We start from the raw sequence: 26,618 nt of genomic DNA, 5'->3' as shown, positions 1-26,618 counted from the left end.
AGCATCTCATTCAGCTCTGAACAGCTTTATTCTGTATCATACTCAGCCATACCTCATTGGAGAAATGGATCTATTAGTCTCTGACAACCGTGCACACACTTCCCAGCTGTCAGAATAGCTCTTCTGGAATTTATCTCCCTGCTACTTGCTTCAAAAGTCATTAGGGATGCAGCTTTCCACAGGAAACAGCCGCACTGTTTGAATGCTGTGCTGTGTTATTACTCCAATACAACAGTATATGTGTCTCTCTAGAGGGATCAAGGTGGCTGTCTGGGTTCTAGAGGTGAGCATTGCAGTGGCCCAGGGAATCCTTCAGATGGAGAAGTATTCACGCAAGCCTCCCAGTGGTGAGTGAGAGGGATGCATTTAGAACCTATTCAAGGGCCAGTTAGAGATCACTACTGCTTTAAACTGTGTGTTACGCAGTTTATTCCAATGGTGGTCTAGATGAATGCTTGCACGAGACTTCTCCGATTAGTAACTTTAATCGTTGAGAATGAACATCTCGATTTGAAGTTTTTTGTTTGTTCCCCCCCCCCCCCCCTTTTCAAAAGGCCCTGTGTGTGCATTAGTTCTTGTACTCATGTAATCTAACTTTCGCTTATCTGTCTAACAGTAAAATTACAGGTAAATGAAAAATTGGTAGATATGACAAACATGAATTGTCTAGACATACATCAGTGTGCCGTGCTTTCGGTTTCTATAAAAGGGAACTTACTGTTTTACAAAGAATGACACTGCCTTTGACACCTATGCATTGTAAATTATTATAATTGTTCTATTACAAAACACTTATGATACTAGCAGTTAAAAAAATTACAATTCCAAAAAGTGTGCTTTCACCGACAATTGTTATTTTCATTTTACAATCATAAACAAGACTAATGTACACTTTTCTATACCTGCGTACTTTTTCCCAAAAGGTTGTAAAAGCAGATAAAATATTCAATATGTATTGTAGGATGTTTGTTGTTTTATATACTGACTCAAAGAGGGAGAAGTACAGTATAACAAGAGCATTGGTAGTAATGGCCAGTGCAAAAATAGTATGAGATATCTGCCAAATTCAAAAGAAGCTGGAGCTGCAGAACTCTCACAATTTACCACAAAAATACCAAGGGTTTGAACATGTAATGAATTTCATAGAACATATACATAAGTTATTAAATAATAAAGGTTTGTTTTTTAAGTAAAACAAATTAGGCTTTTACAGAATTCAATTCAACATGCACATCATCCAGGTCAAAGAGTAAAAGTTATGAAGTGGGGGGGGGGGGGTTGTCCATGTGTGAGATTAAGGAAACAGAGTGTGGCTTCAAGAGGCCATTGGTAACTGCTTTTTCAACACAAACAGCTTTACAGCGAATTGTTTCAGGAGTCGTTTCAGTGTTATAAATGTGATTACTTGGGAATACTGTTAAGCATGTTATTCCATGTCAGGCGGGTGGGGGTAAATGAACATGTCACTTTGAGAATGGCAGTCTCCATGGAAACCAGGTGCTGGGGGAGACCGCAGAGTCCAAAGTCCCGTGGTTCGGGGAGAAGGGGGGCGTGTCGGGCCTAGCCGGACGAGCAGCACCCACCCCCGGCGACTGTGGCGGCTTGGGGCTCGTCGTCCACGATCTGTACCCCCCGTCGGGATGCGCCGGACTGGCTAGCGCCGTTGCCTTTCGCCTTCTCGTCCGCCTGCGCCGTCTCCATCATTCCTGCCAGACCGGGATCAGGGAGAAAGATCGAGACACACCGCTAACGAGGCTAACGAGGTAGGGCCTGAGCCTGCACACTTCACAGGGAGACCATCTGAATGACTGTAGCCATTACAAAGCCCTTACACAGTCTGTCACTGTAACGGTACTGGTTCTAGTGTGGACAGGTGGGCAAATGGGCACCAACACTGGTGTCTTCTAGTCTTAGTAGAGATTTAAAGACAGATGCTCACCAAGTCACTGAAGGGACGACAGCAGGAAGTGAGATTATCAATGAAATCTGAACTCCTTAAATTCCAACATTCCATCCAAAAAGGTCCAACCCAGAGGCCCTACTCTGAACACTTTTAACCTGAACACACAGTATTATATGATATTTACATTAATCTTTACATCTATTAACCTTCTAGATGACTGTGTATATAATCTCTCTACAGGTACTACTGAATAGGGTCAAACTTACTTTTACAAAGGTCAAGAAACAGTTCTTCGATGCCTTTGTTTAATTTGGCTGAAGTGTGGTAGTGCTTCGCTCCAACTGACTCTGCATACCTGAGGGGAAAACGTTGAAGACCAAACCAGGTAACTCAACCACAGTCACTTTAAAATGCACATTTTAAAACGGTTCACAGGTCAGGGAATCACAATTTGGAGGTGTGGAGGAATTTGGTTTTAAAACATTACCTCTATGGTGACACTGAAACAAGACAGGCCAGAGTGATTACAGGCCAGAGTTGGCAATCGTGTCTTAACTGTGACAAAGTGGCAAGGATGCATTGGAAGTTCACCCTGCAATGCTAGCTTTGCTTTACAGAGGTCCTCTGTGCTGGCATTTACAGGGGGAACATTTTCAAAAGGAAACATAAAGAAGAAATGCATACATACTCCTCTGCCTCTTGAACAGATACATGTCTCTCCTTTTCCAGGTCAATTTTATTACCTTCATAAAGAAAAAAAAAATCAAGAAATAAATTAGTGAGATAATGATATCATCAACACACATCTCTCAAAGTACAGCTGAGGGGGTGCAAATTTACATCAAATTTATATCTTTTACACCATGGTATAAAAATTCAGTCAAGAAAAACTAATGAATCCCATTAAAGGTTTATGATGGGAAATGTGTACTGGCTTTATATCAAAGCAATGCAACAACTCAACCATAAATTTTCTCCCCGAGGAGATAAAATGATCACATTCAATTTCATTGGATTACAATGGAATGCAAGGATATCTCACAATAATGAAATAACCGCAACATACCAAAAAAAAAAACCCACATGATCCGAGCCATAGTCAAGCGTAAAGGTCACAAGTTTGTTTTCTGGCATAAAGTTCTAGTCTCAGGTGACAAGACAAAATATACCCTGCAGCTATGATTATGGTCATTATCATAATCATAAAGTTTCATCTTAAACCAAATCATGCATGTTTGCCAACTGGAGGTCCCAAGAAACCTGTTCTAACCATGCTGTAAGAAATGATCAACTGTTTTTAACAGTTAACCCCATTAAGTTCTGGTGAAATGAGAACAGTCACACAGACCACCTAAGCAACAAAGGACAACCCCTTTTCTGACTTTTTTGCGAGGGGAGGTAGGATGAGGACAGGGTCACTGTGGGCTACCATATGTAGCACAACAATTACATGAGTGCTGTCCGTTATTGATGCTACGAGACACAGCCGGCCTTAAGGCAGATGTTTCTGTACACTGGGTCCGTGCGTTTTCATGTGTCTTCCTCACATCACATGAACAAAACCAGCGTGATGTTTCAGAGCAGGGTGAAGAGGCCCGCTCATGTGACGAGTCTTTTCGGAAACAGCAAAAAAAAAAAAAAAAAAAAAAACTGCGAGGAGGCCACAACCACACCCCCAACGTCAGATTTCATTTTCCCTCAAATGAAACAAAGGCACAACTATGATCCGATCCAAGTTCACCCATTGAGACTTGGAATCTGAGACCTAGATCACATGACTTCCCACAGACTTCAGGCTCTTTAATATGAAATGTTATACAATGCCAACATCCTGTTCAGATGATATATGTTCATATCAATGTGAGGGAGTCTGTGTGCTACATTATGAAGGCAGACTACACTCTGCTGTTCACGTTTCATAAGATGCAGTGGAGTGTAAAGATGCACTTACCTACTATACATAAACATATTTCATTCCCCAACATTTTTCTTAATTCTTTTACCCAGTTTTTCACCTGAAAGACAATGGAGACAGATTTCATCTTCAGAACAGTGGAAACTACAATGTCCTTACATTTTCGCCATTAAGAGTTAAAAATGCATCTCCTCACATTGATGGACACAAAGCATCTGACACTGTGAACCGGTAAACCCAGATTTTACGCATACCTTGCAGCTCCAGCCCCCACAAATGACATTTTCCCTCATTAACTATTTTTGTTTAACGTATTTATCTAGGAAGGTGAACTGAGGAGCAGTTCACCGTATACGGAGTTGAACTCGGGAGACCAGGAAATGGAAGGAATTGCACAGCTATCAACTGCAGTGGGGTGAGTAGGTGGCTGGGTATAGACAGCCAGGTCGGGAATTTGGTAAGGATATTGTAGTGACACACCCCTACCTGAGAAGTGCCATGGAATCTCTAATGAACACAGTGAGCTAGAACTACAGAACACCGGTCCCATCACCGCACTGGGGCAACAGACTTTACATAGTGCAGAGGAAAACTGCCTCCTACTGGTCCAGCAATACCACTTACCTCAGCAACCTCAGGAGGTCTCCTTCTTCATTACTACCCAAGAACCACCTCACTAAACCAGGCTCATATTCAAAATAAGTAAAGATTGGAAACCTCGATACACTTACCTTCTGAAAAGAGTCCTCGTCTGTGATGTCATAAACTAAAATGGCTCCATTGGAGTCTCTGTAATAGATCGGCCCGAGAGCATGGAACCTCTCCTGACCTGCTGTATCCTGCATTGGAACAGGGAGGACAACAGCAAAGGAACATGAACGTCCGGACAACAGATAACAAAAACATTCCATCCAGTGGTAAGTCCTCTATTATATTGTGTACCCTTAATCCAGATCGACATTTTATCTGTGTACCTATGCTTATTGTCACATTCACATTATCAAACTGACTGGTAATTACATACCCAGGTTTCATTTCTGGATCACGTGTCCTCTCATTTGCAAAAATATACAGGGGTTTTGTATTTTTCTCAAAGCTTATATCTGTCACTGCACAATTTATGTCCCTGAAGTTACCCCTGGAGATACTCCAACTACCCCTCGGGAAACAAGTACCCCAGTTTCAGAAGCAATGCCCTACAGCAAGGTACTGCACAGCAACTGAATATCTTCAGCCACTTCCTGGTGTTATAAAAATATATTCAAAATATTCAAAGCAAATCAACCGTTGATAAGGAAGGATATGAATTATGAATTTATAACCTTGTGGCCATTTCTTGGTAATGATCATGTACCTCCGGCCAAAAGAAACAACAGATAAAATGCCTGCTCTGTTTGTGTTTCACTAGCTAGGCAAGATACAGCTTACACAGGAACTGGAAGCCATGCTAGCCGGGCCATCTGGTACTAGCTGAAAAAACTGCCAAGAGACACTCCTTTTTGAGTCACCTCGGTGTCTAAATGGCATCTCTATGTCAGCGGTAACTAAGGGCCTCGCTGCGTGTGAGAACGTGTCCAAACTCGGCAGACTGTGACGAGGGATGAACACTCACGATGAATCCTAACGCCTCTCTGGCTTTTGAATATTAGCACCCATAACGTTCGCTGCGCATGAGCGGGTCACATGACATTCCGGAATAATTTCTGAGCATTCTAACGGCAGTCTTACTGCTGACAGCCACAGCCTCTTTCTGAAAGAAGGTCAGACAAGCAAGGGGGGGTAACGGAGGGGGGGGGGGGGACTGAGGCTCACCCATATTGCCAGATTCACTCTTCGTCCTGCGATGTTGAGCTTCTTTGTTAGGAAGGATGCCTGAAAAAGAAAAGCATCATGAAACGCCAACACCGTGCACAGCTGCAACACAAACACACAGCCACACGGCGGTACAGTGAAGCGTTCTGTGCCTAATGCATCTGAAGGGGGAAAGAAAACTTTGTTCTGCGGGCACATCTGCAGAAGCAAAAGAGGAAAAGTCTGACATCAACAAGCCAGAAGCAGAGAGGAGAGCTAGTTTGGATTGGTTGTTGCTACTCTTCTGTCCCTCAGAACATCAAATTATGGCCTGGAAAATGATTCACTGAGGGAATGCGTTTAGCCCTTATGCTTCAAATGATCTAGGCAGCATATGAGTCAGCCTGTTCAAAATTATCAATGAAACATCGTGACTGAACATATTTGGTATTTTTCCCTCTCCTTATGCATTTCAGAGTCTTTTTATGTATTCCGTTGCTGGTCACCTTTCAAATAGCTTTTTTTATAGAACATAAAATGAACCTGGATTCTGAACTCTGAAAGCATGGCATTTAAGTGTGTGCCTCCACAAAAATCAATACAACGTGGAGATGAAGCCTTCAGAGGAGCAGCCTACAATGACAGCCTGTATATTATGCTATGCTTAAGTGGAACCATTAAGAGTCTGGTCTTTCAAAAAATGGGGGGGAAAAAAGAACTCAGATTGCATATCCCCTCCAATTACTGCAATGAAACATGACAGACCATCCAGAAATAAAGTATTACTGATGTTCACGGTTTGAAAATAGTCCATAGAGGAGGTATTTGTGGTGCACGGTCCTGCTGTTAGATCTGTGAAAGATGTAAACACTGCACACATTGCACAGCTCCATGGGCACATGATCCTGGTCACATGACCTCAGCGGGGTTCTAGAATTACAACTGGAGCCCTGGGAAACGGGAGAGGAGACAGAGCAGACAGGCTAAACCAATCAGGATCAGGCACCCAAACCAAGCAGCCCATTCACACTGGTGCAGGTGTACAGGGAGGTAACCTTAGCAGAATCAGTACAAATACCGACAAATTAGGGGTCAAGATACTTCCGGATGACTTTACGCAATTCGTTCTCATGCATCGCAATCCCATAAAGTCTGTTACTAATTGAACGCAAATGTGTGTGTTGAGGGGAAATGTCAAGGTCAATCTAGCATTGTCTTGCCAAGGTAAATGAACAACAAAATTGCATGAAGCATTTGATTCAATATTAGACTGATCTGCTCAAGCCTTCAACCCTCTCGATACAAGTTGAGTCCTTTATTTCAGTTCCAGTATTCAAGTTCCTGGCAACTACTAAAATACAAATACACTGCGTTCCACCCATAAATCCTATTTTATGCGCAACTACCCATTCCTCTCAATAATACACTTTCAATGTAACATTTCTGCTTTAATGGTTCTGATAGAATAACATTAAATAGTAACAAATATTAAGTATATATGATTAAGACACAGTGAAACGTCTTCACTTGGCATGTGCAGCTGTTGGGTTCACAGAAGTGGCACCATTGTTACTTCCTGATAATCTTTGGGTAAAGATTCTTTGGTCGAGCCAGTGTTTTTGTAATGGATCTCACTGCTGGGAACCACAAGGCTCCTCCCCCTATGAACACACACACACCTTGCTGGGAGAGGCTGATAAGACTCAAACCCAGGCTCTTTCCTCTCATCTATTTTTACCCTGCCTCTCGATCCCGCGCCGCCCTAATAGGCCGGCCAGCTGCTCCTGGCGGAGCCGTGGTGATCGATTAAGAGCGGTCTCCGGGACATTAATACCCCAGGAAGTGAACGGGGCTCTCATGTCGGCCTTTTAGCCTCTCAGCCAGCCTCTTCATTTGCCTTTGGATCACGCTGCAAGCTGGGATGCGCGCCGAAAACGATTCCCATCCAGCGGTGCAACGCTAGTGCTGACTGAACAGAACGGCGTAGAATGAGGAAGCGTAAAGTGGAAGAGCTGTTTCACTGTGTTACAGTAATTACTTCTGTGGCAAAGTATCTGGAACTGGTTTGATATAATGCTTAATCAGACACTTTACAAAACTGGAACCTAGTGGGGTAATTCAGGTGATGCGCGCCGCCCTCGTGTAATACACCGGTATCCTTCCGAGAATCTCAACCCAAAAACAGCCTGCTGTTTTATCGACTCTTATCGATTTAGCTGACCACAGCACCACGCTGCAGTATGCCTAAATTTCGACTTCGAAGCTTGAAGTTTCAGACAAGCCAAATGTAAAAATACTGTACAAAGACAGGCTGAATTAAAGTTGCACCCGCTTTGCTTATCACTGATTGCACACATTGCAATAATTGCTGTAACCTGTCAGAGGGCATTTGCTTCAAAGACAACTAAGCACTGGCCACTAAGTACCGGACTCATAAATTCTCCCTTGACCACAGTCCAATCAATCAGGGGTGTAAAAATCAATCAGTGACACCAATGACACATGTAAAACCGCAGTGAAAACTGCAACCCCTTTTAAGACACTTCCGTTCACAGTCTCCAAAGTGAGTTGGGGTGCTTCTATGATGATTCGAAACAGAGGGACAGTTATGACTCTAACTGATCTAACTGAACACTTGACCAGGGGTTTATTTTCCAAATACTCCCATGCAGTTTTTCACCTTCTTCCAGAAAACACTGAAATGATTCTGCAGCAGATTTCAGCACACAGGCAGGATAAATGAGAGCTGTGAGATGAACAGTAAGTGGCCTCTGAATAACCGCTTAAACATGACGGCAGCAATACCTCCAACATCATTTCAGGCAGACCCACCTGGGAGTCCTTGCTGGATTAATTACATTCACTCGGATCCAAATTAATTTGGAAGACTCCAGACACTTTCTCCACTGGCAGTATTAGTCTCAAGGTAATTGTTTGGCAGACATGTTCCTGGCACTAAAAGGCAGGAGGCAGGATAATAACAGCCCAAAGAACGGCCTCTCTGCACAGCAGTTATAGCTTCGCTCCACAGATACCCACACCAAGCCCAACACATTCCTGATGCTGGCCAGCCAGGACCCAACACAGCAAGCTCTAATCACCCAACACAAAGTGCAAAAAGCTGCCTTAAGCATCACACTTAAATAAAGTTGCCCTCTCAAAAAAGTTTAGAAATATAGGCATTATAATTACTTGTTAAGCTGCCCATTTACCATACATTAAAAAGACGTATGGTTGTAATCTAAACGCTACATTTGGAGGCACATCTAGAGTATTCTCCCTATTCTAGATATGCTTTGAGCCGCAAAGGTCTCTAGTTTCTTTTTTTAAGAGCATTAAGTACAGAGTAAGAAACTACTTGCAAGCATTTTTCTACATGGGATGAGGTCAGTGGTTGATATCTTGTTCAATGTCATCAGACAGGTCAGGTGTCTACAGTCTGGCTGAAAGAAATCTGCATCTCTCATATCTTTCAGAATTGTGAGGAAGTTCTCTCTGTGCGACGGATCTGCAGAAAGCTGGCCATATGAGGGCAGCCCACTGTTCCTGCAGCAGCAATCACTCAGGAAGGAGGGCAAGGCTTCCCCTGACCCCCCCCCCGTCCACAAGGGATCAAAGTCCAGGAAGTGAAACGTGCAGACGGTCAGCGCCATGGCAACGCAGAGATGGCATGCGCGCTCCGTCGGGTAGCCGGGAAAAGCTTTGGGGCGAGGCTGCAGCTATTCGTACACCGGATGACCAATCGGTAAGCGGCATCAGGGAGGGGCCGCACAAAACGAGGGGCTCTCAGCCAGTCTCTCAACAGGAAGCTGTAGCTCACAGTCAAAACTACCCTTCACACTTATCAGCTGAAAGGCATTTTACACGTTTCAGCAAGGCCAGAACACAATGAGGGCAGCGCTACAGGGGGATTCGGTCCACCCACAGGGAGAGAGGGATTGTGGGCGAGGAGGGCGACGCTCATGGGGCGGGGAGGGAGGGGAAGGGGGGTAACTGGATAACTGGAGCCAGGATGAGAGCTGCTGTCTCTGGGCCAGTGCGAGTCTCTGGGGGAGAGAGGGAGGGGGCTGGCTTTTCTCCACAGCACGCTGACCGCGCTCTCTCTGTGCTCGAAGCCACAGACACTCACACACAGCCCTTCACCTCCCATACAGGTCAGGAGGACTTTGACCTACTTAATGCAGTGCTAGTATGACTCATTCTGTTAGTTTATAGGCCAAAGATACAATGACACAGTCTTAGGACAGAGATTTTTTTTTTCCTCAGTGGGCAGGTTGCTTTTGCCTTTAAGAGGCTCAGTTTTTATCAGTAATCTAGTGCGTGGTTTCTGCTCAGCACAGAGCTCACTGCAGTGCTCAGGACATAGAGACTAAAAACAGAAGGAAATGTGCGTGAGGTTATTCTTTTAAGATAATGTTAACCGGTGTCCTGGGTATAGCCTCCTGAACCCAGATAAACCTTTGGTATGTGTGACCATGCTATTGACCTAATAATGAGTATAACGATAATGGTGACAGCTCCTTATGATACCGGTGATAGCAGTGAAGACCACAACTTGATGGTGAATGAACTCAAAACAGCACAAAGGCTAATGCCAAACTCTTTGTGCAGCCTCTGCATACATACAGCCTGGCCTGACTAGAACAGTCTACACTGTAGCTCTGTGAGGCCCACAGCCGTTTGCGAGAGCACTTCCGGGTGTCCACAATAGAATGATTGTGTTTTAGGTTATTTTTCCAAGTGTGCAGCGAGGGATGGAGGGATTACTCAGGCTTGGATGGAAGCTCAAAAACTGAACGTGCGTGCCAAGAACATTTCCCCAAGAAATATTCCTCTAAATGCATTATCTCTAATCACAGGCATAGAAATATTCCTCTGAATGCATTATCTGTAATCACATGCATGCCCATCAATGAACAGAGTGCAATATATGAGTTCTTTTGCAGGTATATTCACATTTTAAATGTGGCAACCTGCTGTATTATATTTCTGTAAAAATGGCATGGCTTCACACATGTTAAATTCTCTCGCATCTTTAATAGCTGATAATATCCTTCTGTCCTCCTCAGTTTGTGCCCAGATGAATTCCACCCTAATATGGCCATCACTCCTTACCTGTGCTTTCAAAACCCTCACTCCTCCTGCTTTCTCTTTCAGTGCAGGTAAAATTACAGCCCAGAGCAGCACCTCCCCATAAACTGAAAATGAGGCGCTCAGAAAGGAGCTTTCCTTGTTCTTCCTAAAATCATTTTCATGCTTCAACACTTAATTATTCTGCAATTAATTTCTGGAGGCTCTACGGCTATTGGCTGTTTTGAGGAAGCCACAGTCCTTCAAGTATGCTTCATTGGAGAAAAAGTAAAATGAAATACAGCTCTTCAAGTCCTGTACTTGTCATCAAAGTGGGAACATATTTGGCAACTTTAACTCTGGCAGCTTTAAACAGGCTATATTTTCCTGCTCTACATTTAAAAAATGGAAAAAAGCTCACTGTACCAACACCCATAGCTCTTCAATTTTATTCATACTGGACAGTCGCATTCACATGCCACTGTTTTTGAACAGCAGTCTTGACCCCTGTTGACCGTCACAAAATGTGGCAAGCTCACAGTTGGTATTTAGGTCACACCTTCCACATAATGTTAAACTGCAACAACAACTCCATGTGACCCCAAGCCCCCTCTAATTAACCCCAAGGAAAACATTTCAAAAGGCAATAAAAACAGTCTGACAGTCAGCAAAATGTTCACATCAGGGCTCCAGAGCTCCATTCAACAGGGAGGGGGTCGGCTGGCCATGTTAGGGTGGGTCACATTGCCTTTAGGAGCCTCTGTCAGTCAGAAACCATTCTCATGGTTTGAAATGCAGTTGAGCGGCCAGGTGAAAGTTCAGGTGGACTCGCCCCACCTGTAGAACCAGGCCTGACACCACGTGGAAACAATGCAGTCCCCTTAGTGTGACGTGAAAGTGCCAAAGGTCACAGCACAGAATTCGATTTTTCCAACAACAAACTAACTAGAAAGTATGATAGACTTGAGAATGAGAAGCAGACAGTTAAAACAGTGTATAAAAGTGTCCTGTATACAAATCCTTGTACGTGACCTTGCTTGTCCCTTTGTGGACCCTGCCACACCCAACTGGCCTATATCAAGTACTTATTATATTTAAAATAATACATACTACAGCTATATACAGCAATATATACTAAGCTACAGGCACACTGGAATTCAGGATCCAAGGAAGCACAACCATAAATAAGAAATCAATTTCTCATTTCAGCAGAAACGAAAACTCACAGAACATCAGCACAGTCGCTGCACTCACATTCTGGGCATGGTCTTGAAAAGGTATTTAGGCATCTTAAGATTACTTATGTTGTTAGACCTGTGTGATCAATGTGAGAAAACTCCAGAAGACGCCATGTAAAACAAGCCGTGTCACTCTGGTTTGGCTGTTGACTCCACAGCAGATGTTGCGAAATCATTCTGGAGCAATGACTACGCGCTGTGTAGCAATCTGTGGTCAGTTTGCCAGGTACTCAAGAAAGGCCTACACGCAAATCTGAGAGCCCATCTACTGATCCTGTCCTCTGGGGGCTCAGCACTGATGTGGCATTCTAAATACACACACTGCATACATTTAGCCCTCATTTTCCAGTTTTACAGTAGTAACAAATTCTTTTTATGAAACACACACCACTTTAATTTGGTCACACTGAAACACAGGCATTTAGTTTGCTTAATAATTCCTGCAATATAACTATGGAAACCCTGGGGCCTATTTGTGATCTGCTGTCCAATGGCTGCTAACACTAAATTGATGGCACTGCATAGTCTTATTTATAAATAGTGGTCACTGCAGACGCTTAATCGATTCATCAATACTGACACCACCGCACCGGTCAATAAACCTTCAGAATGCCTGCCCCAAAGAAGTGCGGTATCTCCCATTTTGAATGCTCATAGGAATCTGTCCCAAATATGTTGGTTCTACCAGAATGATGCAAACCACAACAATCCTTGACATACGTTTCCTGAAACTGAGTGTGAGTGAAAAGCCATGACAGTGCTACTGTCATAAAGGTTTTCTAGCTGAGGTCATCGTGAGCATTGAGCACTTTACTTCCGACACAGATTACAGGAGAGTCTTAAGTCTAAGGCAGTCTTGATAGTAAATGCATGATGTATATGCCTTCGATAACAAGGCAAGCTGGCAGATTCAAAAATTCCTCCAGTCATGACCTCTGGACAAGATCTCACGGTTTCTGTTGAACTTCTGTTGATGTTTCAACATTACTTCAAATGTTTTTCTTAAATATAAAGAAAACACCCAGGAGTGTAGAAATGTATAACAGCTGTCAGGTGTTTAAGAATGTATTCTTATTTCATCTATTGGACTTAAATGTTGCAAAACACTTACAGACAGTCTGTACATAAATATATGTAGTATCTAAAATGCAAGCTGCTAAGCACGCAAAATCATGTATGCCCTTGTCCTACAACCTTGTTGAGGTTTATAAATTATCTTTCACTAACATAGTGGTACTCTCATCTTGGCAATAAATTGCAAACAAGCTGAAAGACAACAATGTATTTAGACTGATGAAAACAAGACTGTAATTTCATCTGTAAGGCGGATTTTAGATTAGGTCAGAAATCAACAAGCTACCGTTTTCTGCAAGTTCTGATCCTGCACGGGAAATAAGCACAAAATGTGAATGGTTATGCAAACATTCAAACCCTGGGATATTTAAAGCTCTTTGGTGTACCAATGCAAGAATGCAGTTCATCTTTAACTACTCTCATCAACATTTCCTTCTAGAATGCACAACATATCAGGACCTTTAAGCCTCAGTGTTGACAGTCTGTCAGAAAGGGTGGTCTCAAAACCGTGTGTTCTGAAGCGTCGTGGCCTAGCTACAGGATGTCTAACTTCTGTAATTCATCTGAAGTTCACAATTAACCCCGAATAACGGAAATGCTATAGCTGAATCCCCTTGAAACCCCCCACTCCGCCTTTCAGCACTTAACACGAACATATTGCTGCCTGAACTAATAAAAATAAATATCCATCAACCACCAAATCTCCTCCTTTATGCGGTACAATCTGCGCTGTGAGAGCGGCAGAACAATGCGATACTCTGAGCGATGAGCACGCTGCCCACATCACCGTCTTAACCTCGCCCTCTGATGTGATTAGGTGTAGCTATGGAGCAACCTGACCTTTAGGTCCGCTCTCCTACTCTGCAACTGCTGTGTCACAGTGTCTTGTCTACCCTCCCCGCTACACTGTTTCAATAGGTCACCAATCCAAGCTTTCCGGGTGTGGTTGTTTCGCTGTCGCTCCATGTGTGGTTAGGTTCGCACCCCAGCTATGGGGTTAGCTAGCGTAAATGACGCAGAAACACGCAACTTATCGGCACTTAAACGTGTGCAGGCAGGTAGCTAGAGAAAGTTTTCTTTCACGACAGAGACGAGAGCGTCGGTATCTACCAATATTGCACATACGTGTTACAATAAAACGTGGATTTATATTGCTCCACCTGCAGTTGATCTGAAAGTGCACCTTGTCTTGAAGTTAGCTAGCGAGTTCGGCAGTTCGACATACACCCTTCACTTGGCAAGAATAACCACTTCCCTTATCACTGGCTAACGTTACGAACAAGGAAGAACAGGACTGAGCCAAGGTAATTAGCTAGACTATCTACCTATGAGTATCCTGCCAGCAGATATATCAGTGCAAAGATTAATATACATCAGACCACTGTTGATGGTATTATATGGGTTCATAACTGAAAAAACAACAACACGTTAACCCCCTCTCTGCCGGCAGTGCTGCTGCACGACAGCAATCATACTGACCTGAAGAGTGGTGATGTGTTTGTCGTTGAACTTGTTCTCGCAATACCGCAGGACGAGCGACGTCTTACCCACGCAGCCTTCCCCCAGCAAAACCACCTTGAAAGAATAGGTTTTATTTCCACCTCCCGCTCCGCCAGCCGCCATCGCAAAACCCTTTCTAAGGTATCAAAAGTAGCCCGCAACAGAACCGCGGCTTGCGAGTCACATCGGTTATCTTCGATGACAAAACGGATGGATGCTGGGGTAAAACCGGGCACCAGAAATCCCTTCGGTTGCGCACCAGGACGGACGTGAACAGCGCAGGCTCTGGCTATCCGTTGCCTCCGCTCTCTCTCACCCTGTCTAATGGCGTCTCCTGCCGCTACGTCATGCTCCGCCGATCATATGATGCAGTGGGCAAGATACACAGCGCTGGTGAGCGGACGGGGAGCTTTGTGTCAAACGGGCAGTGCGAAAATTCCAAATGGGATCAAAGGATTATTATATTTAAATAAATAAGTATTAAGCAAGACCCAGAATCAAAATTAAGAAGCTAATGAGTGCAGTGGCATTATGAAAACAAGACTGGAAGTAATACAATTAGCTATTATTATACTTTTTCCATAACGCAAAATATAGCCCAACATTGCAAGAAGAGTTCAATCTGTTTATACGTCTACAGTATAAGTTGTTGTGCAACCAGTGATTACAAATAATACAAATGATTATATGGCATAGTTTCTCTGCTGGACAAAACACATCCTTTGACAAGAATTAAATCTGGCGGCTATTTTTCTTAAACTATCACTGATTCATTGCACCAGTATACATACATTTATCGGGCATTACATTACAGATGTATTTTACGTGATTGGACATATTCTTCACTTTTCACGCACTGTCTCACATTTCCAGCTGGGTGTCGTCTTCCTCGCTGATTGCATGATTCTGGCACTTCCAAGTGTTGCATCAGATCGGGTCAGAATCTGTTCCTCTAAAGTTACAGAGGGGTCATGGTCTGGATCAGGGGTTGGGTTAGGGTTCGGGATAGGGTTAGGGTTATGTGACCTCTATAGAGACGGTAGAAAGAATGGTATAACTCACATGGGAGAGTGCAGAAACAAGCATCTTGATATGATGACAGCTGAAGGGAATGAAGTCTGACAGGGGGAACAAAAATTGCTGCAGTACATTCCCGTAAACCATTAACAATGCGTATGCATAAACAAAGGCAGCTCCCATGGGAAAGAGTCTATCTTGGGTTTTAATGTAAAAGTACAGTTGGTGCAATCTGGAAACTTAGTATATACATGCCCATGCTGATTTTAACAGCTTAAACGAGCTTAATCGCTTCCAAACTTTCCTGTATAATATTTTCTTTTGAATAACGTTGAGTTCTTGTTTTGGAATTTGAAATTCAGATTTCACCATTCTACAAAACTGTAGTCTATCACAAAGTGTTACCGAACAGATGGTCTAGATTTTACTCTATTAATTTTCAGAAATGAAATCACAAAATGATGCAAAGTGACAGCCCGCTTAGATGAGAGATTACCCTTTTTCACACAAAGCTGTCCTGATGCTCTGCATCCTGCTAGCCTGTTTGGATGAGAGACTGCCAAAAGCATGGTGATACAGTGCCTTGTGGAACAGATCTGCATCAGGCTTCTCCTGTCTATCCCTCCAGCAGCTATTCCAAGTTTAGGGTTTGGACGTCACTCACACATCCTTGGCCGTATTTGTCAGGAGCCTGGGAGCGCATGGAGACTTTGAGATAACCATCGGGTGTGAAAACAGCAAGAGATTTTCCAGTCGAATCTTAAGACTGTTCAACACAAAAGCTACTCCACAAAAACTGAACAAAATGCTTGGTGAGCTGAAGTTCTCATGCACATTTAAATCACGTTTACAGTTTATTTATTCAGAATAACACATGGTATGATTTGCATTTGGGAACAACAGAGGAAGTTTTCATCACACATCCCAACAGGGCACACTGTGAACAATATAGGCTGTTTTTGAAATATCACACCAAAGGAGGTGTAACTGTGAATGTGTCATCTCAGTGCAGGTTGTAGCAATTTCACAGTATAATAACAATATTGCTGTAGTGCAGCTGAAACACTGTGAGTTAATGTTTGCATTAGCTGTGTTCAAGATGGCTCTGCTCTCTGCTTATATTGGTCATAAACAGTACTAAGACCTTAATTTAAAAGTACCTCATAACATACCTTTTCAGTAGTATCTTTCTCTTTCTTAGACGTAGAGGCTCGACATTGGTGGCTTTTCGTTGGAGTGGAACCTGTCTGTAATGCTTTTGCTGAATGCACTTTCTGGCAAAGATGTGGGCCTACAGGCTCATTCGTTGTACATTAATTAACCAAACGTCCCATTAGCACTGCAATGCGCCATCTAGTGGTTATAATTTTCTCTACAATTTTAGCAAATGGTTTACAGTGTACACTGTACTCTTAAACAGCCAATCAGAACGGCAAAAGAGCAGAAGATTTGTTAGGCGAGATATTAACATTAGGAGGAATTATATGAATTACCACCTTTAAAAGCAACAGCGATTAATTTTAAAATGATGTCGTTTAATTCCTCACACACATTTATAAGAAGTGAATAAATACATCAAATTAGTGTTCAGTACTGGGTTATAATGTGATTCTTACAGCTGTCCTGATAGCTACCATGTTTTCCAGTTGCACCCGATTTGGTGTCCTTCAGGTTTCAGCACACTCGGCTTCTTGTTTACATGCTTCCTCCTGTGAGTTATGTCATTCTTTCTACTGTCCCAAAAGGGGTTATCTAATCCAAACCCTGTCCCACACCCAAACCCTAGCCCTAACCTAAACCCTAAGGGGATCCAATTCTGATTGGATTCTGCTTCTGATATTACAGTAATTTGGTGGTGTTCAAACTGTGAGTACATGCCTATAATTCAAACCATACCTTATGTTTGGTTACCACCTTGATCCACATGAACAGTATAAAGCAATGCCAGAGCAACGCTGGAGGCAAAATTAATGACAGCAATTTTTAAGCTTTACTTTATTATTGGTGTTAGGATCCGGAACCAAGACACAAAGCTGAGCAAGTAATAATAGTAATAATAATGGTAAATGTTAACAGCAATATATTCTATGTCTGTTCTACTGTCTTAGGAACGCATTGCACAAACCATGGCAACTCTTGGTGAAGCTGTAGGAAAAGTTTGGAGGAGCAGATGATCCAGCTGGCAAAACAAGTAGTGCTGCTCCTGCCAACTTCATTTACAATGATTTTTTTTAGTGGAGGAATGCCAAACAAAGCAAGACCACATAAACTCTAAACACGTCTCTTCTACATATACTGCTGCTGTCCATCTCTTCTCTGGTCTTAAAAATCCCCCCCCCCCACAGTCTTTTGCTATGAGAGACCGAGTTCTGTTTTACAAGCGCATTTGGACACACCGTCTACAGCAATGTATCTGCCTCGGTTTTAACTCCACCTCTTTGTAAACAAAACTCTTACAATATTGCAGTACAGTATTTTTTTTGAGAGAGATTGCTGCTTTTCGTCAATAACATCCTTATGGTAAATGACAGATGAGAACCTCTCAAATAACCACCAAATGCAGCGCTCAAATACCGGACGTGAAGAAGGAAACTGAAGCCCTGCATATTAACTTGCCCCCTAGCATATTCTGTCATATATTACGCTTTATTATCTCATATATTACAGTGCTTCATATATTAGAGTGGCATAAGATTATGGATTAGAGAAAAACAACAAGGTGTCTATCCAATATGTTAATGTCTATCCATATCCCCAAGCATCTAACCGAGTTTGCATTTGTTCACCACTAGGGGTCGTCACATATCTGAAAAAATTACCATATCATTAGCAGTGGTCAATGACTCAGTGGTCCACACTCACCCCATAATCCTAAGAGAAGAAAATGACAAAGCAAATTCAAGATTGGGAACGAAAAACTGTCATAAAGAGAAGACAGTTTGCCACCTGTGTCAAAACTGTGCCATAATGTTACTACAATAGAATGAGGTCAACGGATTCCAGAGATGTGAAGGGAGGTGGCAGTGCCACAATCTGATAAGACAGCTGGAAGTACTGCCAGATCTACAGGAATTACCAGACCTACAGGGAATTTACAGAAACTTCCGTCTGGTAAAGATAGCCAGGCTGGGGTTTAAATATATGACAACATCTGCTCAGAGAACACCGCCATAACGTCCCTGACATGTCCTCTGCAGTTTCACTTCTCTTTCCGAGACCATGTGACCTGCTCACATTCTCCTCCCCTTTTTTTAAACTGCAGGTGTAGCAGCCACCCGGTGCAGCTGCATCCTGTAGCAAGATCCTGTGAATGTAACCTTGATCCTCTCTAAAGCAATCAACAAAGGCTTTTATGCAAAAATGATAACATTAGTACAACTCTTATAATATTCTCATGAGAGTTTTTCGTCTTGATTGAGTGGTTGGGAAACTGTTTATGGTCCATGATCCTGACCTGTTTGTCATGGCTTACATAAAAAATAAAAATATAAATCATTGCAGTGCAGTTTACACACACATTTATAAATCTACTTTGTGATGGTTTCCCTGGGACCAAATAAAAAAGACAACCAAATCTGTTAATCACCTGCTTAGCTGGTAGCATGAATACTGGTGCAAAGGTAGGGATAATATTGGTCCATGTAACTCACTCGCTAATGTATACAGGAAGGACAGAAATGTCCACTGTCAAGGTCCAGAAGCATGTAGTCATGCCAAAAGGAGCAAGGAACACCTCACCTTTCAGCAAAATGTGAGCAACCCCTCTCCTTGTGCAGATGTTTATTTCCCCCATCCCTTATAAATACCCATGGACAAATCACATGGGCTGCACAATTTAGGTAGTACAGTTGAACTGCACAGTGAACTTTCACCAGAACATGTTGACCCAAAGAGTGCTTGTGTGTCCACCCCAGCACCAGTACACGAAGAGGACAGAAACCTAGGTTAAAAATCACAAATTTATATCTTTGTTTTCCCAAAAAGGCTGGTCAAAAAGCTTTGCTGTGTACAACTCTGACCGGAAAAAAAAGCTGGCCTATGGAATGTTTGTTCACCTAGTTTTCTGTTTTGATCTCTCTCATGTATATTATTTAACGTCAATCAGTCAGAAATGACTGATGACCCACCAAGATTGTTCACATCTTCTACCTCCTTTTCCATTTGTCAAACAATCTTCAGCTCCCCAACATCTCAAAAGGCATGGTGTTATATATTACATCAGTAAGCAGTGCTCATCCACTTAGTTTGTACTTGCACTCATTCCTATTCAAGCCATGCAAATAAAACTTGAGGCTCAATTTCTTCAAATAATCACTCTAAAACTGTAAAAGCCTCTGTCTTACTGATAGAGGAAATGACAGGATTCTATTGGGAGCTGAAAAGGCTATGGAATGCATTCTTTCGAAGTTGCTGATAAGCAACCAGAAACAACATTAAAGGAAAAATGCGACCTTGCAATAGGGCAACTGCACAAGGTACTACACTGCACATATGACAGTCTAGAGATAATGCTGTTTCCAATTCAAAGAGGCCAAATGTAACAAAATGGAGTGAGATGAACACTGTGGTTCAAAACGTGCCAACACAGATGTGATAACACAGACATGCAATACAAAGACACATGCTTGAAAGAAGACAGTTTGTCTTCAGCTTCTGTTCAGCAACGACTGAGACTATGAAGATTGTTACTTCCAGTGCAAACCTCAACACACATGTACATGTGACCTGTAAAGTGTCATGAACATAAACGTTTTAGTATTTTAGTTTTCAGAACACAACCACAAGACTCTCTTCCTTCTTAATATAACCTGGGTATAAAGCGTGTGTTTGTTCTACTACTGTGGCCAGTAGCTCCATGCCATTCCGGGCAGCACCAGCGCAATTATTATAGAGGAAAAAAGATTGACAGCATTGTTGTCCAGGATGGGTTTGCCACTAATTCGCTTGGTTGTCCTGGACTCGTAGCTCACGACCTCCCCGATGCTTTCATCGTAACCTGGAAGTAAAAGAGCATACCTGTGAGCAGACAGAGGACACACACCTTCGTCTACTGCCTTAAAGTCTGTCCAAAGAGGAGCAGCACCGCTAAGCTCTTTACCCTCCTCCCCAGTTCTGAACGGGCCAGTATTGCAAAGAGAGCTGGTAATCCACCGTAACTGCTGAGTTCTGATTTGGCAACTTTATAGTCCTGTACTGTTTATTTTCTTGGCAGAAATCCATGTTCAGAGTGACTTGCATTTCACATCCTTTATCTGGCCTTGAGCCAGGCTGGATTGTAAGAGTGGAAGGATGCTGCTTTTGGAATGTTGGGGGGGGGGGGGGGGGTGGGGGTGCTTTGTGCACCAGTCACAATGACAGTGACTGGAACACTAAACCACAGGTAAGGGCTGGGGAGAGGTGGCTGTGAGCTCACCTGAATACTGCATGTTGGCTCCCAGGTAGGAATCCAGAAGTGACCCTAACAGCCCTGCGGCGGCCCCATACACAATGATTGGCCACTGGGGGCCCGCCAGGTCTAGATCTCTGGCAAACAGGAGCTGAGTGAAGTAGTAAGCCACGCCCACTGTCATACCGCCAAGCAGGCTGGCTGCGAGGCCCACGGGAGTGACTCCTCCGTTCGTACCTGTGCCAGAAACGGGGGAGGGGACAGTATTGTTCAGACATGCACCCTTTTCACTAGAAAATCCCAAACTCTTACAGAGATCACATGAAAACACTGACAGAGTGCATTAACAGGACACAGAAAGGCTATAGAAAACTTTATTTGCTATCAATCACCAACTGTCTTGTTTTATTTCCCTTCACCGTCACTGCTGACGGAGCCGAAGCATTTAAAAGTGGTCTCACACCCCACTGGAAGCAGAGAGAAGCATGGCAATGCTGAAGCTAGCATCCTCCCAGGGTGAGAAACTTAGCTAGGGGTCGATCGAAACCATCAGACCCTCTGTTCGAGTCCCAAAGCAAGAACTAGGCGATCGCCGGCTGTCTTGTTTCAAACCTCCTGCTCACAGCACCCCCCCCCCCACTCCAAAAATCTCTCCTGCACCCCTGCAGAAAGCGATGCTAAGTCTGTAATGATAAAATCTATAACATTTAAGTTGACAGTCCTCCAGTGTTGAGGAGCTGCATATTTTGCCCTGATTTCAGAGTGCAAAATACCTCAGTCAAAGTTCAAGCGTGTTTTATTGGCTGTGACATTGCTGTAGTGGTGGCAGTGTAGCATAGTGGTTAGGGAGCAGAAATCGTAACCCGAAAGGTTGCCAGTTCAGTGCCCCACTGGGCCACTGCTGCTGTACCCTTGGGCAAGGTACTTCATCCACAGTTGCCTCAGCCAATATCCAGCTGTATAAATGGATAACATTGTAAAAAAGCAGTAACTGATGTCAGTTGCTCTGGATTAGAGCGTCTGCTAAATGCCAGTATTGTAATGTCATGTAATGCTGCTTCTACCTAACTGTAATGAATGCTCTGTGCTGTGCACACATGCAGGGCTTAGTGCTTCCCATCCAGCGAGCAGGACCCATTTTCCTCTCTCGTGCCTCTATCAAGTTTTCACTGCTGTTGCGACACTTCCTTCCCCAGAGCTGTTAAGTGTTCTGTTTGTGGGCTGAGACCGTGATCCCAAGCGGCACAGAGGAAGCTTTTCGCTTTAATGACCATTGCCGTTCTCCTCTTTGCGTGGACGAGCTTGCCAGACCGCGCTTCTGAGAAACACGCTCGCTCTCGGTCTGGCAAGCCCGTAAACTGTGCTGAGTAATTGGTGTTTGCCTGCACACTGGTAATTTATTGATCTTGCATTGCTGCCATTTCACGCTAAACCTATAAACTGGTGAACAATGGCACTTTGTTTCGGCAGTTTTGTTGGAGATCTGTGGCTGCCCACTGCAGATCACTTTGATGTTTGTATCAACAGGAGGAAAATCACATAGACTCACTATTGTGATCAGCTGTACTCTGACTTACATCAGCCACATTTTGACTGTTTAATGTTCAGTTTGGCTGAAGACCCCTGTATGTTAACACAATGAAACCCCCTCTGCACATATACACAGTTCTAATGCATCCTGGAAAGCTGGACAGTGGTATGTGCAGACGGAATGAATCTCCATGGCATGGCTGTGTCACACTATTCCATTCTCTCTTTGCAGTGGTTTCCATGGATGGAAGAAAGCTCCACAGGCAGTAGCACCCATCAGGACCAGCACTGAGGAAGGGGAAAGGCAGCCATACCCACAGGGACCTCCTTCCAGGAAGTGACGAGGCGGGGCGGGGTCTCACTGAGGACGGGTCCCAGCTCAGACGCCCAGGTGTCCCCTGTGCGGTAGGCCAGCACCCCCAGCAGAGACAGGCACATCCAGGTGGCTGAGTACTGCCTTCCAAAATCCACAGGGATCTCTCCGGGGCCCGCCTCGATCATGTACAGCAGCGCCAGCTCTGCCGGGACACCCCCACTGCAGAACACCTGCACCCAGTTCCTCCCGCCCCCTGGAACAGGTAGGGTAGGCGAGGGTTTTGGAGAGACTACATCCGAATAAGAGTTATGAGGTACACCAAAACAAATGGTGATTGCTCAAACAGTGGACTAACTGAGGAACACCAATGGATGGCCTGGTGTTGAGTCTTTCCTGCAGGGTAGTGGGTGCTGATAACTCTACAAGTACAACTCGTGTAATTGTGAATTGAATTAAATATGAGCTTTTTAGCACAGCTAAGTTTTGAGTGTGATCACCCTACTGGCTCATTATTATGAGATGACATGTGAGCACATAGAAACCCACCTATGTCAGAGGTGTCTGAATCAGCAACACCTGGGCAGTCTGCTGGAGTTATTGATTACCTTCTTTATAGCCCGGATCAATACGCCTCTTCACGTCACCCTTCCAGCGCGTGAGTTTGAAGGAGGTCACGAAAAACGCAAGCATTGCAGAGAAGAAGCTCAGGTTGGCCATGGTCAGGATGAAAGCGACCACCATTCCTGCCACGGACATAAAGATGCGCTGGTATCATCAATTACAGAACTTTCAATATTTTACAAGGGAAAAGTTCAAAAGCGATACCCAGCAACACCAGTCATCATCTGCAGTACTCACAGAAAACTACATCTACCTTTTACACTCACATCAAATTTGTTATTCCTTGGTTTTCGAAAAATAAACACACTGAAATGCAGGCCGATTTCACATTTCCAGCCAAAAATACGATTTTGTCACATGCACTCACCACAACACTTTAAGCAGAAAGGAAATGGTTACATGTTGCATATGCTGTATGATTCCAGGAACACAGGAACAGACCACCACCATCAGTCATGCACTGTACCACTCTGCAGTCTTTGGGCAGAAGTGCAAAATCAATTATCACCCTTTCAGATAATCACCTCTCAAAATAAGTTGTGGGGTAGACTGCCAAACATGTGGCATGTGACGAAGTCAGAAAAGATCCGTGAATAAAAAAGGAATCCAAAAAACAAGCAGCCTTTTCACAGCCTCAAACGCTCAGAGCCAAGCAGCACATAACAGCTGTAAATATGTACAGTACCACTCAAACGTTTGGACACACCTACCCGTATAAGGGTTTTTCTTTATTTTTTTCTATTTTCCACATTTTACAATAATTGTCAAGACATCTAAACCGTGAAATAATACAAATGGAATTACGCATTGACCAAAAAAGTGTTAAACAAATCAAAACTGTCTTATATTTTAGATTCTTCAAAGTAGCCAAAAATATTACATTTTTTGGAAAGAAAATCATACATAGGCATCAACTTCTATTTATATTTGTCTGACAAAAAAATTAAAGTATGTGTAAGTCTTTCGATCAAAATGTCTTTGAACGCATGTTTCCCAATGTCTTAATCAGGTGTGTCCACAGTTTTGACTGGTACTGTAACAGCTGTGAATGTGTAGAAGATGTGTGCCATGGAGCCCCAGTCCTGCAGTTTGGAGTGAAACAACCTCAGATACAAACAACGACTTCCAGTGAACATACAGATCCGAGGCAGAATGGAGACCAGCTTGGGCAATCTCTGTCCTCCAGCCCGAGGTGCTGGCTGCTCCTTACCTCCCAAAGCTCCTGTGCGGTCTAGGCTTTTCCGCTTTGCGGCGCGAGTGGTGAGAATAAAGGGCACCAGGACTGAAAACAGCCAACGCCATGGAGACACGGGCTGCAATGTGCCTGGAATGCAGAGAACGCATCGCTTGAGCGAGGAACAGTGCGCGGCACAGAACACCATACATCAACTGTAGAACAGCCCTCAAGAGTCATCCGAGCCACTCATTCTAGAATTGCACAAGCGTTTGCATAAACAAGACAGCGATGTGAAGTGAAAATCCGGAGCAGCTGTGGTCACTCAGAGTACCACATGCGCACACAAGATTCGGTGACAGTCGTGTCTCATGCAAGTTTATATGCAAATAGGGTACTGCTCCCTGAAAGTATCAGTCCACCACAATTTTATGTTGCCTTGAATTTAGTGACAATTAGAAACTGAAATTCGGGAAAAGTGCATGGCTGGACATGTATCAAGACAACACTAAGCAAATTCACGAGCATGATTTTTATTTACCGTTTTGTGGATGAATGCAATTCATCCTGAAAACATACACACTAATTCTGTACTCAAAGTATTACAGTGGCCCAAAAATGCTTATATCTCCATCACTGATTGTACTCAAAAAACTCCCATCATCAGGACAGACACCGGGACTGCCGTTAAGAAAACAGCTACGTTGGCAATATCAAAGTGATTCTCACCATAGTAAGTGCTGGCCTGCATAGAAATGATCCAGAATGTCAGGGAGATGGCCATTGTTGCACTCAAAATGATCATGTTACTCATCGTCTCGAAATAGTCCTTCGTCACTATGGCTTCTTCGAACTCCATCTCGAGCGACACGAAGACAACTGGCTGTGGAAGGAAGACAGTATTACTGTAGTTAACTACTACAGGCAGCATATCGCATGTCCTTATTGGCTAACGTTAGAAATATTTTAATAGTAATAAGTGTGCGAGGTTTACCCCATGATTCGTTTAAACGTAATAAAATGAAATTACTCCTACTAGGAAACATAACCTAAAAATTGAGGAATGTACAAAGGCAAAAGTCACGATTTGTTCTGTTGCTGAAAAGTTCCGTCAACTCCGTAGGCTACCTAGGTGTTATACTGAGTAATCGCTCAAATACAGGTGCGTAATAACTGACAGATGATTTGCACTGCAAAATAACAGGATATTAATAATTTCCTCGTTTTAATCAGTTTACGTTTACATTACATTTACATGTATTCATCTGGCAGAAGCTTTTACTCAAAGTTCGTGGATTGTTAAACTTTCAGTGAAGCCAAACTAAATGTGTCCTTTTACCTGCGATTTGAATGTATGCTGGAGGGCGACTGGATGTGAGTGTTAAATCTATTTCCGCCGAGTTATGTTAAAGCTGCTGTGCGCATATTACGCCATTATTACGGGTTTTTTTATTATCACAAACCAAATCCCTAGAAATTTAAATATGCAATAGTAATATGATAATATGGTGATGTGATAATAAAAAACAATAGATGCCATATTTTTGGTAGTGTAACAGGTGACTACGTTTCACTTACATTTTTAAACTTTAGCTGCACACGCCTCTGATGTAAAAAAACAAAAGCACTGTGTTGACGCCAATAATGTCGACATTTAGGAAGAACTAGTCTCTTTCAAATGGACCTTCCTTCAAAGGAAGCATGGCAGATCTAGACGGAATATTTCAGTCGCTTTATCATCACACCACTCAGTATTGTGCAGAAATTAGGTGCGTGAAATTTCAAAAACAGTAAGCGTTCGCCCAGGAATAATCATTTAAAAATTCATGTAGGTTTACACGTATTAAAGCTTTTGATGTCAGATTCTGGTGCAGGAATATTAAAAACAGAAATAGCAACACAAAGGAATTTATTCATTAAACTGTCTTAACAAGTGGTTCTTTCAAATTTGAAATGAGGTCACAATCAAGTCCGGCAACACCATATACAACACCGAGATCTGTCTTGGAATGGGGAGTGTGAAAAACAACTTTACTTACCTCAACACAAGCAGACGGACAGATGTGAACACGAAAAGAGAAAA

General features: G+C 43.2%; 2 protein-coding genes across 2 annotated transcripts; both read right to left on the bottom strand.

Annotated features, from left to right (window-relative positions):
- Positions 1-547: 547 nt before the first annotated feature.
- Positions 548-14,820, bottom strand: LOC118771619 (ras-related protein Rab-21). Its single transcript, XM_036519608.1, has 7 exons — positions 14,471-14,820; positions 5,631-5,690; positions 4,550-4,657; positions 3,855-3,918; positions 2,592-2,646; positions 2,170-2,258; positions 548-1,706 (listed from the first exon to the last, which is right to left on the bottom strand). The coding sequence occupies exons 1-7, from the start codon at positions 14,612-14,614 to the stop codon at positions 1,561-1,563; spliced, it is 666 nt and encodes a 221-aa protein (XP_036375501.1). The 5' UTR covers positions 14,615-14,820; the 3' UTR covers positions 548-1,560.
- A 5,523-nt stretch (positions 14,821-20,343) lies between these two features.
- LOC118772217 (transmembrane protein 19-like) lies at positions 20,344-25,409 on the bottom strand. Its single transcript, XM_036520521.1, has 6 exons — positions 25,265-25,409; positions 24,572-24,685; positions 23,346-23,483; positions 22,739-22,993; positions 20,922-21,131; positions 20,344-20,504 (listed from the first exon to the last, which is right to left on the bottom strand). The coding sequence occupies exons 1-6, from the start codon at positions 25,392-25,394 to the stop codon at positions 20,344-20,346; spliced, it is 1,008 nt and encodes a 335-aa protein (XP_036376414.1). The 5' UTR covers positions 25,395-25,409.
- Between the last annotated feature and the right edge of the window lie 1,209 nt (positions 25,410-26,618).

The sequence above is a fragment of the Megalops cyprinoides genome, chromosome 25 (genome assembly GCF_013368585.1).
Source record: "Megalops cyprinoides isolate fMegCyp1 chromosome 25, fMegCyp1.pri, whole genome shotgun sequence".
NCBI lineage: Eukaryota > Metazoa > Chordata > Actinopteri > Elopiformes > Megalopidae > Megalops > Megalops cyprinoides.
The sequence above is the reverse complement of the archived record's forward strand: the minus strand, read 5'-3'. Positions and strand labels throughout refer to the sequence as shown.

Coding starts and splice junctions, on each gene's coding strand:
- LOC118772217 (XM_036520521.1), bottom strand. CDS start 25,394: ATGGAGTTCGAAGAAGCCATAGTGACGAAGGACTATTTCGAGACGATG. Junction 24,686..25,264: donor GCAGGCCAGCACTTACTATG/GTGAGAATCACT, acceptor TCTGCATTCCAG/GCACATTGCAGCCCGTGTCT. Junction 20,505..20,921: donor AGCCAACATGCAGTATTCAG/GTGAGCTCACAG, acceptor TTTTACTTCCAG/GTTACGATGAAAGCATCGGG.
- LOC118771619 (XM_036519608.1), bottom strand. CDS start 14,614: ATGGCGGCTGGCGGAGCGGGAGGTGGAAATAAAACCTATTCTTTCAAG. Junction 2,647..3,854: donor AATATGTTTATGTATAGTAG/GTAAGTGCATCT, acceptor TTCTTTATGAAG/GTAATAAAATTGACCTGGAA. Junction 1,707..2,169: donor GTTTCTTGACCTTTGTAAAA/GTAAGTTTGACC, acceptor CCGGTCTGGCAG/GAATGATGGAGACGGCGCAG.